Raw genomic sequence first — 16,890 nt, forward strand, 5'->3', positions numbered from 1 at the left:
CCTTCATGCTGAATTGAGAGGAGAAGGCTTGACACCAACCTCAGGATCCACGTGTCCCAGGCTGTCTTCTCTCCTTTCTTACTACTCATAGTAGCTGCCTCCACCCTGCACTTGGAGCTGGCATTAAATATTTGTGGATTCTGTGGCAGGGTACCAGCATGGGTGGACCTGGAGGATTTGGTCAAAGTCCCTTCAGCCAAGCACCTGCTACACCTCATCAAAAGTAAGCTGCTGCATCTCCTCACCACGGGCTGGGGGAATGGCTGGGAGCTAGAAAGTGCTGGGAGAAGGGTGGAGGGCATGAAGGGGTGGGGTGTGAGTGGAGCCTTTTAAAGATTGAGCGTTCAGAAGCAAAAGCAAGTGAGCTCAATGCTTTAAGCTTGGCTACAGGAAAGATTTCACCTGTTAAATGATGCACAGGTAGGTATTGGCATCTCCAAAATTCCTATCTCTAGTGCAGTGAGCATGGAAAGAAGCCTGAACTGCACAGAGCACAAGGAGTGCTGTTCAGTGTGATGTATCTTCACCTTGGCTTCATGAACAGACTGATTCCAAGGCAGGACATAGCAATTCACACCTGCACAGCTTTCCTTTTGCTCCCATGTTGCCTGTTTGGTCAGCAGCTGCTGATTATAAGTGACAGCTTCTCTTCTCTGGGCAGCTTCATGTCTGTGCCTTGGTAAGTATTTTATTGTCTACTTGAGCATGGCTTTTTGTCCTCTGCAGTGGTCCTCAGGCGTTCATGACACAGGGCTGGGGCAGCACCTACCAGACGTGGCAGCAGCCTGGACAGCAAGTCCCAAGTAAGTACCAGGGCCTGGAGAAGGGTTGGTGTTCCCTCTGCAGTCTCTGCAAAAGGCAGGTTCACCCATGAGACCACCTGTGGGAAAACAGCACAACAATTTCCTGAGCAGAGCACAAGAGGTGTGTGGGGGCACATGGTGGTGGCTGAGCTCAGAAGGAGCTGAAGGATGTGGAAAACTTGTTTTTTGTGTGCTTAAGTGTTTGTTGTCTCTTTCTGCTCTTTGGGTAGGAATTTGGTCTTTGCTGTCTGTTCCTCTCTTTACAAAAACATTCCTACCTGTGGCTCTCTTCCCCCAGGATTCTCCAGGCAAGCACTTGCTAACCACACTTCTCCCTAACAGGTGCTGAGCCCTCCCATCTCTTTGTTCTTGACCTTATAATTTCTTGCTTATTTTCTTATTTAATTATTCCTTACAAGTTTTTATCACTATTCAAATTCCAGACTGATGGAACAACAGGGGAGAGGGATGCAGGAAATGGAAGGAAGGGGATGCAGGAAATGGAAGGAAGGTTGGGCAGGGCTCCTGTACTGGTCATTTCTTCCTGAATCTCTGTTGAGTCAAAATTGAGCAGTTTGGAATGGGGAATTGCCTTTTCAGAATAATTGAAGTGGTAAATGCTGGTAGTGATGCTGTAGCTGCACCATCCTGTGTCTCCAACAGCTGAGGAATGGATTGCCCTGAGCAGAGCAGATTCATGTTTGCTTGGTGATCTCAAAGCTCTTGTGATCGTGGTAATGTCCAAAGGACCTTTGCAGTCACAATATTTTAAGAAATACAAATTTTTTAATTGTCTGGTCTCATTATACTAAAGCTAAGCACCAAGAGGTGTGTGGAGGGTTAATTTTCAAGGTGTTTAATGGCAAACGCTTTTCACTGCTAAGGCTGATTTAGCAAGGAAGCAGATTTTGAATTTTGGTATAAATTCCCACCCTTTGCAGTGCCTGAGGTAGAGGAATCATTGCAGGGACAATGCCTGCAGTTGCACTTGTGATTCCCTGTAACACTGATCACCTTTGAGTGTTTATGACATTGTGAATTTGTGAAATTTAGAAATCCCAATGCTGCTTTAACTTGTTTCACTTCTGAACTGTGTTCTGTGGTGGCACATGGGAACCCTGCATGGGAAGTTTGTGTTAAACTCTGGATGAATCCTCCCTCTTAGCAGTTACAGCCAGAAATGATGACTTTCCTTTGAGCTCTAGGGTCTTGGAGAAGGTCAGCAGTTGTTCTGGTTTCAGCACATTAAAATGCAGTGGTGGACTTTTCTTGTGTACAGGAGTGGAATGGTATGGTACTGAAGAAGAGTATTTTCTCACTAACTTGTTTTACAGGAAAAATTGTTACTGTGCTCCTTTGCTTTGCACCCCCAAGGGCTCTGAACTTCCCTGAGCTTTGGGAAGCAGAGCAGTCAGTGCAGCAGGGAAAGCTCCACAAAAATATTTAAGTTTTATCTTCCTTAGATATTATTCCTTGGAATAAATGCTTACAAAACTGCATTGCTCTTTGCCTCGCAAGATGCCTTTAGAAACTCACCTTGGTAATTCAATTTCTTCCTCACCTTCCTGAAACATCCCCTCATGCTGCCCACAGTCCCTGGAGAGAGAAGAATCTCCCTTGCTGCAACAGATAATCATGTCTCAGCTCACCCCTCCTGGCTTTGGAGCCTGCTGGAGGAAGCAGAGCTCCCTTGAGCCCCCTGATGACCAATAATGCAGCTCATACTCCAGGTTCAGGTGGCTCCCAAAGCCCTGGAGCTTGTCCTTCCATTGTCCTTCCCCATGGGTTTAGTCCCACACTGCTGCCTTTGAGGCAGGTGTTTTATTTCTGCAGTTGAACCTGATGGGAGATGTTGGCTCTGCAGTTCCATGTGTGCTCAGGATGCTCCCTGTTCCTGTTTGAAGGCAGGCTGGGTGAGGAGAGAGGACACACATAAAATGCTTTAAGAACCTTCACCACTGTTCTCTGCTGCAGTGGTGCCCAGGTGCAGCTCACCAAGGTGTAGGAGGATTGTTGTAGAAATAGATAAATCCCTGATTTGCAGTTTTTACTGTGCAAAGCCTTGTGCAGGGTCCCTGGCCCGAGTGCAGCCTGTGTGTCACAGCTCTGTCAGCCCTGTCACAGCACTGCTGGCCTGGGGACAGCCTCGAGTGCCCTGCTCGTGGGAGGAGGGGCAGACCCCCACCCCCTACACATGTATTTAGATTTTAATTACTTCCCCCATCTTAAATAAATTAACTGGCTGGGGAAACATTTTGCTGTGAAATGCATTTAGCTGCGTGTCCTTTCAGCCTGCTGTGGACTGTAATTCTCCGAGAAGAAAAGGCATTGAAGGAGGTCCTTTGTTGGCATTAGCAGGTGGACAGTTGAGGCAGCCTTGACCTCTGCCAGCAAAGGTCCTGACTTGTAGCGTTGGTCAAGTCTTTTAACCCGCTTTTATGCCCCTGGACAGGACACTGCTGCCCTGTTCCCTCCACCCACTTCACACTTGCAGTGTTTTATTTTCCCCTTCCCCCCACTTCAAAGCCCCCCTCGGGCCAGCATCGGGCTGGGCTGTGCACGGAGCTGGGATGGGATGGGGAGAGCTGTGCTCCACCCGTGTCCTCTGTCCCTGCTCTCTCCTTGTCCCCAGTGCTCGTGCTCCCCACCCCTGCCGTGCCTCTCTGCAGCTCCCAGTGCTGTGTTTGCTGCTGGTGTGTCCTGTGGCTCACTGAGGGCTCTGTGCTCCCACTGGCATTCAGGGAAGTGTGGGAAGGGCAGGGATCCTTCCTCTCTCCCTGCTGTGGCACTCGGATGTGCTGGGCTGAAGATTCCTTAGTGCTTCAAAGATGGGCAGTCTGTGCTGGGTGGAGCCCAAGGTTTGGGATCTGTGAGGAAACACTGACACCGCTTCCCTTGGAGGAGTAGGAGCCTGGAGATGACACCATGAGCCAGCTGTGGCTGTCTGGGATATTGTGGCTGCTCTTCAGTGATGCCTGGGCTGTGCCCCTTGTGGCCAGTGGAGCTGGCTGTGCCCTGTGGCCGGTGGAGGAGGTGTCTGTGCCCCGTGCAGGGCTTGTGGCACCTTGAGGAGTCAGATGCTGAGTGGCTGCCCCAGAGCTGTGCAGGTCATGCTGTGGAGGCTCATGTGTGTGCAGGGTGTATTGAGGGGCATTGCTCACAGATCCCTCAGCTCTGCTCCACTGAGAAGAGCAGGGGTGAAGGATGCAGACCCTGAGAAATAAGCGAGGTGACTCAAAACGTGGCCATTCCCTTGGCAGCTCTGTGGAGGTGCAGGTCTCAGCTGTGTCAGGTGTCTCAGCTCTCCTGCACTGAGTGCAAGCAGACTGGGAGCCCAGGGTGGCTGATTGCAGGCTGGGCAGCTCCTACCACGTGCTCTGGCCTTGAGCAGGTCCCAGCAGGGTGACATTTGGCTTCATGCCCCTTAGAAGAAGAGGTGATTTCAGGAACTCCAGCTTTTCCTCAGCTTCCCCTGAACTGAAGATGCCCAACACTGTAGAAAAGTGGAAGCTGAAGTATCAAGTCAGGGCAGCTGGGGTAGACCCAGGGCCTGTCTAGTGGAGAGGTGGATGTCACTGGCTGGAAACTGTCACCTGTTCCATACTGACGTGCCCCTTGTTGTCATCTTTGCACAGGCCAACAGAGCCAGCAGCAGAACAGCCATCCCGATTACAGCAAAGCATGGGAGGAGTATTTCAAAAAACAGAGTGAGTGAAACAGGCTTCCTGGAGATGAATCAGCTCTTGTCACAAGGAGTTAACTCTAATCTGATGACTTGCATCTCCATCCCTGCCGTTTTTAGCTTCCAGTCCTTTGCAGATGCCCCCTGGCCCTGCCCTGTTGGTGATGGTGCATGTAGGAAAGCTCTCGGTTGTGCTGTCGCCTCTTGGGAGAGCAGCTCCCACCGAGCCCCTCGTGCCCCTGCTTGCAGCCAGCCTGCCTGGGGGAACACAGAGCACGCAGGAGCTGCTGCTGGCAGAGCCCAGGGAGCTGCAGCTGGGTTGTGAGAGGGTAGGAGGGCTCGTGGAAGGTCACAGGCCTGGCTCTCTGCGCCGTCTTCCGGAGTGCATGATCCCGACCTCTGGACTTGCTTTGACATGGAGCTGCTGGAGGCTTTGCACCTTTGAGGATGAGGGGTGTGCAGGCTGTCAGGCTGTCCCTGCAGCTGCAGGGATGCTCTGGGTGCTTTCTGCCTGCTCTTGGCTTGTCCCTCACAGTCAGCTTGGAGCCCATCCTGCCATCCCACGCAGCGGAGCCGGTGTCGCTCTGCCAGGTGTCTGCAGCAGCTGGAAGGGGGCTGGCTCTTCATTAAGCTTGGCAAAAGGAGATCCTAAGCCTGGGCTTGGACTTCTGGAATTGCTTATCTCTTTTCCTTTTTTCTTCTTCCCCTCCAGGTCATGCTGCCAGTGCTGCTTCTCAGGCAAGTTCCCAGCCGGACTACACGATGGCTTGGGCAGAGTATTACCGACAGCAGGCTGCCTACTATGGGCAGACACTAGGGCAGGCTCAGGCCCACAGCCAGGTCTGTATTCACCTTCCCCAAACCCCTCTGCTCCTTCTCTTGGTCAGTTGGGTATATTGGCTTTGCCTTAGTGTAGGGACTCTCCTTCAGGCTCACATGGTGAAGCAGAGATGTTTCGTGGCTGAGGAAGTGATCACAGAAACATTGCCTCAACATTAAAGTCTTATTTTCTTGTACAGGGTGGGTGAGGGGTTTTTTGGGAGAGGACTGGGAGGTTATTTGTTTCTCCTGGGAGCCTTTCCTTATAGTGCCCAGGCAGTTTGACTTTGGGTAATTAAAGTAAAAGGAATGATGAATCCAGACTGGTGAGGCAGCACAGCACTGAACTGGGAGTGCAGGCACTGCCTTTTCTCATGGTGGGACAGGAGCTGTCTGCTCACCATCTCCCTGTCCCAAAAGAGACCAAAACCATTGAAAAATAATTTATATTAACCTGCTTTTGAGTGAAATCTCCCCTCAGCTGTCACTCAGTGCACCAGAGAGTTGTGTGAGATTTATCCTGATCACACTCGGTGCTTCATGGAGGAAACAAAGCAGCAAAAAGTTTGTGCAAAGCACAGGGGCACCTTGCTGTGGTCTGACTCTTGTCCCCACTGCTCCACATTTAGCTGTGGCTCTGGGAGCAGAGGCTGCTGTGGATGGAGCCCCAGCAGCTGCCCAGCTCTGCCCCAGCTCTGCCCTGCTCTCCCTGCCCTGCTCTCCCTGCCCTGCCTTGCCCCGCTCTGCCCTGCCCCGCTCTGCCCTGCCCCGCTCTGCCCCGCTCTCCCTTGCTCTCCCTGCCCTGCTCTCCCCAGCGAGGTGGAGCCGGCGCTGCCGCGGGCGCTGGCCAGGGCTGCCCTGGTGATGATGAAAAGGCTTCTCTTCGTTCCTCCCCGAGCCTGCCCTGCCAGAGAGAGGGATCTTGTTTGGTGAGGGCAGCAGAGCTCTGGGACAGCGTTGGGGCAGGGGGCTCTGGTGGCAGCTCAGAGCATCCTTTGAGCTCTGTTTCCCGCTCAGCTGCAGCAGGGACAGACCTGTGCTCGCAGCTTGGATAATTTCCTGCTGCTCAGTAACTTTTCCTTTTCTCTCCTCTCTCTTTTTCGTTCCAGGAGCAGTAGAACAAGGTCCTCGTGGCAATTTTTTTTCTTTGGAATCGTTGTGGAAGAAAACCTTTTTGTAACAGAGGTTTCTAGATTTGCAACATTTTGATGAAGACTTTTCTGTTTGTGAAACACTAGCTGTAGGATAATCTATACTGAACTTTTCTAAGAATCAGGAACAATTAGTAATGTACTAAACGTATGGACATGCTGGTAATTTTGTTTCCAAATTTATATTAAAAACAAAACCTCCGGGATTCTTTTTGGAGAGAAGCCAGAGAATTTGCAGGCACCAAAACGCACCCCAGAGCTGTGACATTTCAACATGTGGGTTTTTTGTGTGTTTTTTTTTTTTCCTTTAAATTTTCGATCTTTTCTGTTGGAACAGAAAGAGTGGCTTGGAAGTCTTAGGTGGTATGTAACAAATCTTAAAAAGAAAAAAAAATTTAAACAGTATTTAAATATTCTTAAATATGTAAATTCATTAAATGTTTTACTTCTAATTTCTTGTATCTTGGCTGTCTTTGATTTTATTGCATTTTTAAAAAACTGAACTATGATATGTATTGTAATTAATGATATTATTTCTGTATTTGAAACAGTTACTGTTTGCAAGTTGGGGGGGGCATTTTGTAGGGTTTGTATAATTTCTAGAGTCTAAAGGGGTAATATAAGAACGTGTTAATTTTTTTAGCAATACATGTTTTCATGTCTCCATTGGTAGTTGCATTTATGTATCTAAGACCTCCAAGCTTGTTAAAAAAAAGAAAAACAAAAAAAAAGAAAAGAAAAAAACTTCTTCTATGCTCTCAGAAATATAAATACTGTTATTTTTAATATTAAAATGAATCTGCTATTAGTACCTTTAACAAACACTGTGGAACTTAAAACCGTATAAAAGGTAGTAACTATTTTTTAATTCCAAGGTGTTTTCTGCTTTTCGTTTCTTTTAAATATTTTCTTATCTAATATTTGTCAAATTACCTAGAGAAATAAATGAATCTAGTATTAACCACAGTATGCGTTAAATAATTTTGATTTAATAAAAGGGATAATATGATTTCTGATGTTTACTGTAGTGTTTCTTGTACAGATAACAGTGTATTTTTAAAGGAAAAACGGAATTGAAGCTATTTTTTCTTGCATTTTTAATTGCCCTCCGGGACATTCCGTTTTTAAATGTACTGAATTTACTGTTCTTGGGTTCTTTCCTTATTTTTCCTTATGCTTGAAATGTCTAACTATAAAGAACCGCGATTGGATAATGTTGAGCATGGTGTTAAAATAAAAAAAAGTGTTCTTTTTATTTGACTGACAGTTGCATTTTACACTCTATATAATAAAATTTCCACAAGGTGTCTTGTGGGCCAAGTATTTCCCGTCTCTTGGACTCCGTTGTTCCCCGCGCTGCGTCCCGGCGAGTTTGGGGTGGTCACTGAGGGCAGGATCAGCTTTAATTGTGGAGAAACTCTCACTGTCACATCCCCGTGATGCTGTTCTGGAGAAACTCTCACTGTTACATCACTCTGGTGCTGTTCTAGAGAAATTCTGTCACTGTCACATCGCCCTGGTGCTGTTCTAGAAAAACTCTGTCACTGTCACATCCTGCTGGTGCTGTGACACCGAGGAATTCCCATGGAAGTTTCTGTGTTTGCTGCTGTTTGGGCCAGAAGGGTCTGTGTTAACACCAGGAGGTTTCTTCTACAGCCCTGTAAGGTTTTACTGCTGAAGAGTTGGCAGCCCCTGTTTTTAAGGCTCTGGACTTGTTGCTCTTCCCCAGCTTTGTGGCTGAATCCATCAGGATCCGTCCCTGCACGGGGGGTGCTGGAGCAGCACTGAGGAGAGGGATGGGAGGGATGTGGCTCTGGCCATTATCAGTGGTATTAAGGGCATTAGTTGTGCCCAGGCCAAGTTTGGCAATAACTGCAGCTCCTTCAGGGATCCTTTTCTTGTAAAATGTGAGTTTTGAGCAGCCTGAGGCAGCTCCATCCCCTGCTCCCAGGCAGCCGTGGGGGTTTGTGACGGGGGAAGGGAGGAAAGAAGATCCCATCTGCAGAGCCGGGAGCGGGAGGCACATTGAGAGCCGGAAGAAAAGGAGATGTAGCATCTCTAAATATACCTCCAGAGAATCAAGAGAGACATTGAAAGATGGGATAGTAAAAGCCACTTGGAAAGAGGGGAGAGGGGGGAAAAAATGGCTAGAGGAGGGCATAAAGGCTGCTGATGGGAATTGGGAGCGGGCATTACCGAGAAGACTTCCTTCTAATTCATCTTCCAAGCTCTGTGCCAAAACAGCATTTGGCATGGTTCACAGGGAGCAATTGTGTGATAATGAACCCTAAGGTGTCCCTTAATTGAAGACTGAGGATTACAGATTGTGCCAATAGTCGTAAATGGCGTAGGATTGTGGGAGGATGCATTTTCTTAAATGTATCTGTAAGTACAGATGAGTGAGTCTCCCCAGTGAAATGCCCCTACTATAAATTATGGAAATATCTCTTTCTGATGCAACCTTTTATTGAGGGGGTGGGGCAGCAGCACAAGAAATAGTTTGCAAGCCTTTGAAATTTGGCCTGTCATTAAGATGGTGCCTGCAAAGCTGGGGTTTCATCAGCAGTCTGGTGTCCTGGAAGGATGAAGTGCTTGAAACGTTCCCAAGTTCACCGATTTGTTTTCCATTATTGCTGCCTGCTCTGGGCAGAGAGGCCGCGGATGTTGAACTGTTGTGAGTCCGTGATGGGCTGGAGAGGGGCAGGGTTTGAGGCAGAGATGCCTCAGCACTTCATGAGGAGCTGGGTTCCTCCAAGGCCTCCTCCAGCCCTGCTGCTTTCCTGGTCTGTGTCCATCCAAGGTGCTCTGGGGCTGCTCTGATGGTCACTCCCACCCAGGGCTGGACACCCCTCACCTTTCACTCTGGGTCTGCAGGCAGCTCCTCATTCCTGGCTCAGGTGTGTGGTGCAGCCCAGAAGCTGCTGTGGTGCCTTCAAAGCCAAGTCTTGGTGTCCAGGAGAGGAACCAAACCTCCTGCTCAGCTCTGGGCAAATTTAACCCCAGGTAATGTGGATTAAGCCCTGGCTGCACTGGGTTTGGGGCAGGGAGAGTTTGTCTGTCCCTTTGGCAGGAACTGGAGCAGGAGCAGTCCCTGAGGGCTGGGCAGGACAAGGGACACATTTGGGACTTTGGGTCCATGAATGGGGATGGGGATGGTGCAGCCTTTTCCTCCTCACAGGCAGCCAGAGCCCAGCACGGGGCCAGGACAGAATCCTGAGGGGCAGGGAGGTGATCCCATCAGCTCAGTCTGGGGAAGGCTCAGCCTCCAGAGTGTGACATTTGGGAAGAGCAGGACTGAGTCGATGGCCTTTGACAAAAATCCTCAATCCTTCTCCAGAGTCCTTGGCTCAGGCACACGGTGGCTCTGCTGCCCCAGAATGAATCCACCTCACTTCTGCCCAGCTCTGCTGGGTGTGTGGGGGGGTCTGGACTGTGTCCCACAGGACCCCCCAAGCTGGCAGCGCCCACCCCACTCTGCAGGCAGAGCCTGAATTAACTGTGATCTTTCTGTAAACCCTTTCTGAGCAGCAGCCCTAAAAACCCTGACACTGAAGCATCTCACTGAGTCCAGGATGACCCTGATGCTCTCCCATGCTCTGAATTTGGTGAGCCTGAACAGGAACAACGCTTTTAGGAGTGGGAGACTTTGAGATAGACTAAAATCCTTTAATTTTGCATGATTTGAGAACAAACTACATTATAGCCATTGTGAGTTAGACTGAAATTACTGTTGAAAGAGACAAGATGTGGGACCTTTTTCCCCCCATCTCCAAGTATTTAATATTTAATTGCATTAAAGGAACACTGTATTTACAGTAATGGGCAGCATGGTCAGAGTGAGAGCTCCTGGTGTTTAACGTGGAGCTTTCCAACAGGATGTGGATCTTCACAAGGTCCCACCTGTGCTGCTGCTTCTCCCCTAAATCCACCTGGTTCCTCCCACTCTCAGGGGAATTTTCAAGGTTATTGGTGTTTGCAGGGTGAGGAATTGGGATCTTGCAGTGTCAGTGTATCCTGTCACACAGCACTTGGGTGTTTACTCCATGCAGGGAGCTGCTCATCCTTCATTTGGCTGGTTTGGAGGTTTTTCACTGGATTTACTGCGGGGAGCAGCAGTGCAGGGTGCCCATGGCAGGCAGCATTTCTCTGCTCTCATAAGGCTGGAAAAGACACAAAATAAACTTTCCAGAACTTTAATGGTGGAAATGAGCAGGAATTGGTGTTATGTGATGTGAAGATGAGTTGGAAGAGCCACAGGCCCTGGAGCCAAGGGCAGTGGGAGGGCAGAGAGCCCCACCGGTGCCTGGGCAGCTCCTCAGTGATGCTGGGGATGGAGGAAGATGGCAGAGGGGAACCAGCCATCCCTGGGATGCAGGATTTGGGACAGAGGGTGCCAGATCTGCCCTGCCATTTCCCTCCAGGTCTGGGGCACCACGCACAAGGCAGGTGACCCAAAAGAGCATCTCTGGGGGTGATGTGGGGGCAGGTACCAACAGCCCCCAGATTATCTCCCTACCCTGCCCCTTATCACTTGAGGAAATCCTATTTCAAGGCCGCTCTAATGAAGCCTCTGATCTTTGCAGAGCCCGGCTCGCTGCCCTCTAATCCGGGCCGGGCCGGGGTGCAGGTGCCGCGGTGCCGGGGATTAGACGCTCCCTGCCCTTTGTGGGAGCCGTCACTCAGCGCGGCCTCCCCGTCCGGCCCATTCGCCAGGGAATATTAAACTTTGCTGCCGTGCACAGCCCCGCACTGTCACACTGTCACACTGTCACACCGTCCCCTCGGCACCTCCCCGGCTCAGCGCACTGGGTCACAGCCCGCAGCTGGATTGGAGCTGATGCTGCAGGAGGGATGGGGTGTGGGACAGACGCTGGTGGGATGCGGGAGAGACATCGGTGGGATGTGACTGTCCCATCCCCAGATCACTGCCAGCAGGGAGGAAAAGGCGCAGAGATTTCCCTGTCCTTGCCGTTCACATCCCCGTCTGTCCCTCCGGCCACTCCGTGCCACCGGCGCTGCTGCCGAGGAGTCGCCCCCTCGATCCGCCGCAGCCGCGCTCCCTTCCGAGGCCGCCTGAGCTCGGACGCAGCTGGGACGGTGATTTTCCTGCTCTTGCGTGCCGTGACACCCTCGCCGAAACAACCCTGGAAATAACGCTTAAAAGAAAGGAAGGGGGGAAAGAAAGGCAAGGAAGCGAGCGAGAGCGCAGGGGAGAGCACTCAGCATCTCTGCTCGGCTCCGCGGCCTCCCGCAGAGTGAAATGGAGGCAAATAATGCCCTGAAGCGCCTTCCCCGAGCAGCGCGATCAGCCCGCGGCTCCGGGGGCTGCCGTGCCCGGCGCCGGAGCCTTTCCCCGCACCGAGCGCTCCGTGCCCGGGGCCGCGGGCACCGCCGGGGGCTGGCACCGCTCGGGAGCACCCGACCCATCCCCAGTGCTCCAGCCCCTCGGAGGGCAGCAGGGACAGGGTGGCAGTGCGCGGTTTGGAGGGAAACAAGGGGGCATTCAGCTCCATCCATGGATGGGGCACCTTGGGCATGGTCGCTTTCTTTTTGCCCCTGGGAGGTGGCAGCGCATCCTCCGCACTGCGCACCTGCATCAGCGCCGTGCTGGCACTGCGATGGGGAACGCCAGGAGCTGCTCGGAACAGGATGGGGACACATGTGGGCCCGTCCTTGGTGTCCCCTCGGGCCCGGGATGAAGCTCCCCAGGTGATGGTTCAGGGGGGCTGCGTGCGGCGGGTGAAGGCACAGGTGGGATGGGAACCTGCCAAGGATCCGCCGGGCCCCTCGGCCCAGGCTCACCCTGGGCATCGCCTTGTCCTCGCCGTGTCCTCCTGCGCCGCCTGCTCCGCCGGCGGGAGCGTTCCCGGGCGCAGGGAACATTTGGGCACATTCCCATAACCGAGTGTCACCAACTGCTGCGGCGGCAGGGCCCGAGCCCCTCTCCAGCGCTGCTGTTTGCTTTGCAGCCTCCTTAGCCCCCATTGAGGCTTTTCAGCTCCAGCCCCTTCAGGGGGTTTAAGTAGGTAAAACCTGAGGAAGAGGCTATTTTCCTCCCTCCCTTTTGAGCCCTGCCTTGTGCCCAAAAGGCCCCCTTGTTTCACGCGTGCCAGTCACCTGGCTGGGCCCCCAGCCCCTTTCTCTCCCAGCCTCCCTTTTCTTTCTCCTTTCTCTCTTTTGACTTTTCCAGGAGCCCTCGCTCTCCAAACGAGCTTCAGATTGGATCCAGATTGAGGTCCCTTTGTCTTTCAAGGGTTGTACTAAGCTAATTAAATGTGATCCCAACAAATAAACGCAGATCTCCCCATTACATTCAGGCCTGCCTTTCAGGCAGCACCGGGCGGCCCCTCGCCCCCGCCCGCTCCGCGCAGGGTCCCCCTCATTGAGTCCTGGCCATTGAAAGCACTGCCAGGATTTCTTTTGTGCCGGGGGTCTCCGAGCCCTTTTTCCATCAGAAAAGACCCCCAAACAGCAGCTCGGCCTTTGTGAGTTTGCAAGCAAACGCCAAAGAAAAGCCCCCTGAATGCTTTAATAAATGACACATTTAGCAACTTCGGAGGCGCCTGGCTCCTGCGGCAGCCGCAGGGGTGCGATGATCCCTCCTGCCCCGGCTCCCCCGGCTCCCGCAGGGGTGCGATGATCCCTCCTGCCCCCCTTTCCCTCCGGCTCCCGGGGCATTTGCAGCCCGTGGAGGCGCAGAGGTTGCGGCAGGAGCAGCTGAGCGCCCCGGCTCGCAGCCCGGCTCTCGGCCGTGTCCCTGCCCGGCGCTCGGAGCCCGTGATGGGGTCGGCCGGGCCGCCCCGCGCCGGCAGCGGGCACCGGGACCGCGGGCAGCGGGCAGGGCGCGGCGGGGCGGCGGGGCCGGGGGGCTTTTGAACTCAGAGCCCGCGCTCCCTTCGCCTCGTATTAGCGCTGGCAAATCCAAAATCGTTTTTAATGACACATACCAGCCCCCCCCCCCCCGGATCGGGGGCTGCGCTGGACTTTTCTCAGCTCAACTAATATCTTTTTAATGACTTTGGGAGGGGGCAGAGCCCGGCTCTGCCCTAGAGCCTGGATTGCTCCAAACAGATGTTGGGGCAGAGGGAGGGGGATGCTCTTCCCTGCCAGGGACTTTCTTCTAAAGTTCAAACGAGAAGGGAGCTTTCAATCACCGCTAAAAATGTATTTCTCCCCATTGAACAATGGGCTCCTTTCTGCGCCCGAGGGGACTCGGCTGCGATCGCGTTTCTGCTGCCGGAGAGGAGAAACCTTCGCTTTTAGGGCAAGAAAAACTCAGCTTCGAAAAGGGCTCTTCCCTGCGCCGGTTATTTTCGTAGCTCTGCATCCCTCCTGCGTTCTACGCTACACGGGAAAAAAATAAAAATAAAAATAATACAAAATTGTACTAACGAAGCACTAATCCTCCTTCCGCGCTGCAGCCCTTCCCCGCCGCACCGGAGCCGCCGCGGATTTTTGCAGAGAAGCCGGGCAGCGAATGCGGGGTTTGAGGAGAGAATCGCGGCTGCACCGGCCCGGGGCAGCGGCCGCTCCATCCCCTCATCCCGGCTCCATCGCCGGCGGCCCCACAAGAGTTAAATTTTAAAGCAAATCAAATTCCCATTGGCCACTGTATATTATCTCAGCAGTCTTCATTTGATACCTCTTTAATACAGAAAGGAGCTTTTCAAACCCCTTTTCTCTCTTTTCTCCCCGCCACTCTTTAAGAGCAATAAATGTTCAACTGCAATAACTATAAATCAATCTCCGCTCTGTTCAAATCCTATTCATGCGAAGGGCTGGAAGAGGGGAGAGAGCTCCCCCCTCCCCCCCGCCCCCCAAAAAGCAGCTGCTGGGCTCTAATCTCCTTTCTTGCACTGTCATTCACCCTCATTTTTCCTCCATCACCCCATCCCTGCAATCTTTTCTTGTTTTGCTTTTCTTTTCTCTCTTTGCTGCATTATGATCCCATGTCTCCCCTCATCAGACCCCAACCTTGTCCAGATCCTGACCATCCCCTTGTAGGCTGTGAAAGAAAAGAAGAGTCCATGGATGTCAAATTGGTCTCAAAAAGACCATGAAAGATTGATTTGCTCCACTTTTCTTCTGCCTGACATTATTTCTGAGGGTCCTGAATGGGAAACCAGAAAGTCTGGGACTGGAATAAAGATGTTCTCTCTGTAAGGGGGAGACGGGGGGGAAAAATGCCCATTTACTCCTGGCCCATCAACCCTGCAAAACAGAGCAAAAGAAAAGAGGACTGTGGCTATTCAGAGTCAGACCAATATGTACACCTCCCAACAATATGCCAATATACTGAGGGCTTCTCTATTAACACCCATGAATATTAAAGTGCTCACTAAACGCTCAGAAGGAACTTTGGGAATATACACATGAAAATACAAGCAGCATTGTGCGGGGCTCAGAACAATGGGGCGGCGATAATGGCCCTTCTCTATTAACAGCCATGAATATTAAACTTGTTTCCTCTTAAATGTTAAAAAGGAGGGATAGCTGCGATATTAAAAAAGAGAAATGAGTAGGGGGTAAGGGGGGGGAACACACAGCAAAGCACCTTCCTAGGACGGGGAAGAAGCTTGGGGAAACAGCTGGGGATATTTAAAACCACGCAGAAAATGGAAGAATTTTTATTCCACCTTTTTTTACCGTCACCCCCCCGCACGGCCGAGCCCCCGCAGCCGGGCGCGGGGTTCAGCGCAGCCCGCACCGGAGCCGCAGGGGGTTCAAGAGCATCTATTATTGTTTTTTGTCCCGGGATAACTTGAAGGTTGAAGGGTTTTCCTGGGGAAACGGGGAAAAAAAAATAAAAAAAGCAATCCGATGACTGGCTTGCCTCGGCGGCTGGAGGGAGCCGGCGTTGGGAACCTTTCCACCTGATGCGTTACGTTTAGCAAGGCTGAAATATTCTGACGGCTCCTCTAGCCAAAGTCCAGAAAAACAAAATAAACTTATTTTTTACATTAATTAAACCAAACCCTGGCAGGTTGTTAACATCCCCTTTCCAGGCGAAGACCCGAAAGTCAGCGCAGGTTTGGGTGCATTCCTGACATCTGCGTTGCTTCTTGATTGGAATAATAGAAATAATTAACTGCACATGGGTTGTAGCATCATTTCACCCAGGCCAGAAGACACTCCACAGCTTCACCCTATAGGACACCGACCCAGGGGAGAGGCTGGGGGTTTGGGCTGTGCTCGGCTGCTGCTCCGGGCACGGTGAGACCCGGCGGGGCTGCCCGGGACTCCGGGCTGCGGGAACCGGCATTGGAGCGCCCGAGGATCCTGGGGGCCCAGCCTTCTTCCCGCAGCCCTTTCCAGCCCCTCGTCCCCATGAAAATCAAAAGAACAAGGCTAAGGAGAGGGCTCTAAGCTCCGACACAGCAGGACTAGGTTTAAATCCGGGAAAGATTAACCCTTTGCTGAGCCGGCAAAGCTCGGGCCCCGAGGGGAGCGCTGGGTTTGGGGGCACCGCTCTGATGCCGCTTTGCTGGGGAGCAGAGGAGGAGCAGAGGAGGCTGCGGAGCTCCCGGGCTCGGCAGGGCGGGGATGGGCGCCGTGGCTGGCCGGGGAATGCCCGCGGGTGCGGGCACGGGGCCGATGCGGCGGCAGAGCCCCGGAGATGCCGCAGCCTCCCCGGGTGCGGGTCTGGCCCTGGGGAAGCACGGCAGGGCACGGTTGTGATTGCAGGGAGACCGAGGATCCACCAGCGGTTCCCAATGCACACCTGGGCACAATTCCTGCGGGGATGCGGGATCGGGGACCGGCCGGGCTGGTGGCGGCAGCAGGGTGAGCCCTGCCCCGGGGTCAAGCGGGGATCAGCCCCGGGACCTTGTCCCACCCTCCCCGTGCTTGGGGACCCTCTCCGGCATTCGGAGCAGCAGCGCCGGAGCCTCCCGGTGCTGCCGGTCCAGGCTGGGAAAGCCGGGGATGCGGGGGGCAGCGGGGAGCCGGACACGGTCAGGGCCAGCTGCGGGAGCCTCAGCCCGTTTTCCCGGGGCTGCGAGGGCCGAACGCCGCCGAGCACCGGGAACTGTCGGGCTCGGGGCCGCCGATTTCGTTTTGGTGCTCAATGGCCCCAAAACGCAGCGTTTTAGTCCTAAAACGAGCGCGGGGCCAGGTGGGGAGCGGGACCGTGCCCGAGGGTGCGCCCCGTCCGTGGGACACCGGCGGGGACATTTCTGCCCGTTTCTCTGCTGTTGTGCCGTGCCCGGGGCAGGTGCCCGGGTTTGGGTTTGCCCGGGCTGGGCGGCGCGGGGGGCCGAGCCGGTGCGTGTGTGTGTATCGGTGTGTGTATATGTGTGTGTGTGTATCCTGTGTGTTTGTGTATGTGTGTGTGTGTGTGCTCGCCGTGTCCCTCCCTCCCTCCAGCCACCCCACCCCCGGGAGGGGAGGGAAGGAGGAGATGGGGGGGGGGGGGCTCCGACGGCTCGCCTCGCTC

General features: G+C 53.0%; 1 protein-coding gene across 6 annotated transcripts in view; it reads left to right on the forward strand.

The window, feature by feature from the left end:
- The window catches only part of FUBP3 (far upstream element binding protein 3), a 38,783-nt gene extending 31,005 nt beyond the window's left edge, over positions 1–7,778 (forward strand). For 4 of the 6 annotated variants that reach the window (XM_074556034.1, XM_074556035.1, XM_074556036.1 and 1 more), the window contains 5 exons: positions 150–223; positions 727–803; positions 4,439–4,510; positions 5,198–5,325; positions 6,414–7,778. In XM_074556034.1, coding sequence (XP_074412135.1) covers positions 150–223; positions 727–803; positions 4,439–4,510; positions 5,198–5,325; positions 6,414–6,422 — 360 coding nt within the window. In that variant the 3' untranslated portion in view covers positions 6,423–7,778. The remainder of the gene's footprint in view (positions 1–149; positions 224–726; positions 804–4,438; positions 4,511–5,197; positions 5,326–6,413) is intronic. The other 2 variants (XM_074556038.1, XM_074556039.1) reach the window with 2 other exon arrangements.
- The last annotated feature ends 9,112 nt before the right edge of the window (positions 7,779–16,890 follow it).

Source organism: Zonotrichia albicollis, chromosome 21 (assembly GCF_047830755.1).
Source record: "Zonotrichia albicollis isolate bZonAlb1 chromosome 21, bZonAlb1.hap1, whole genome shotgun sequence".
Classification (NCBI taxonomy): domain Eukaryota; kingdom Metazoa; phylum Chordata; class Aves; order Passeriformes; family Passerellidae; genus Zonotrichia; species Zonotrichia albicollis.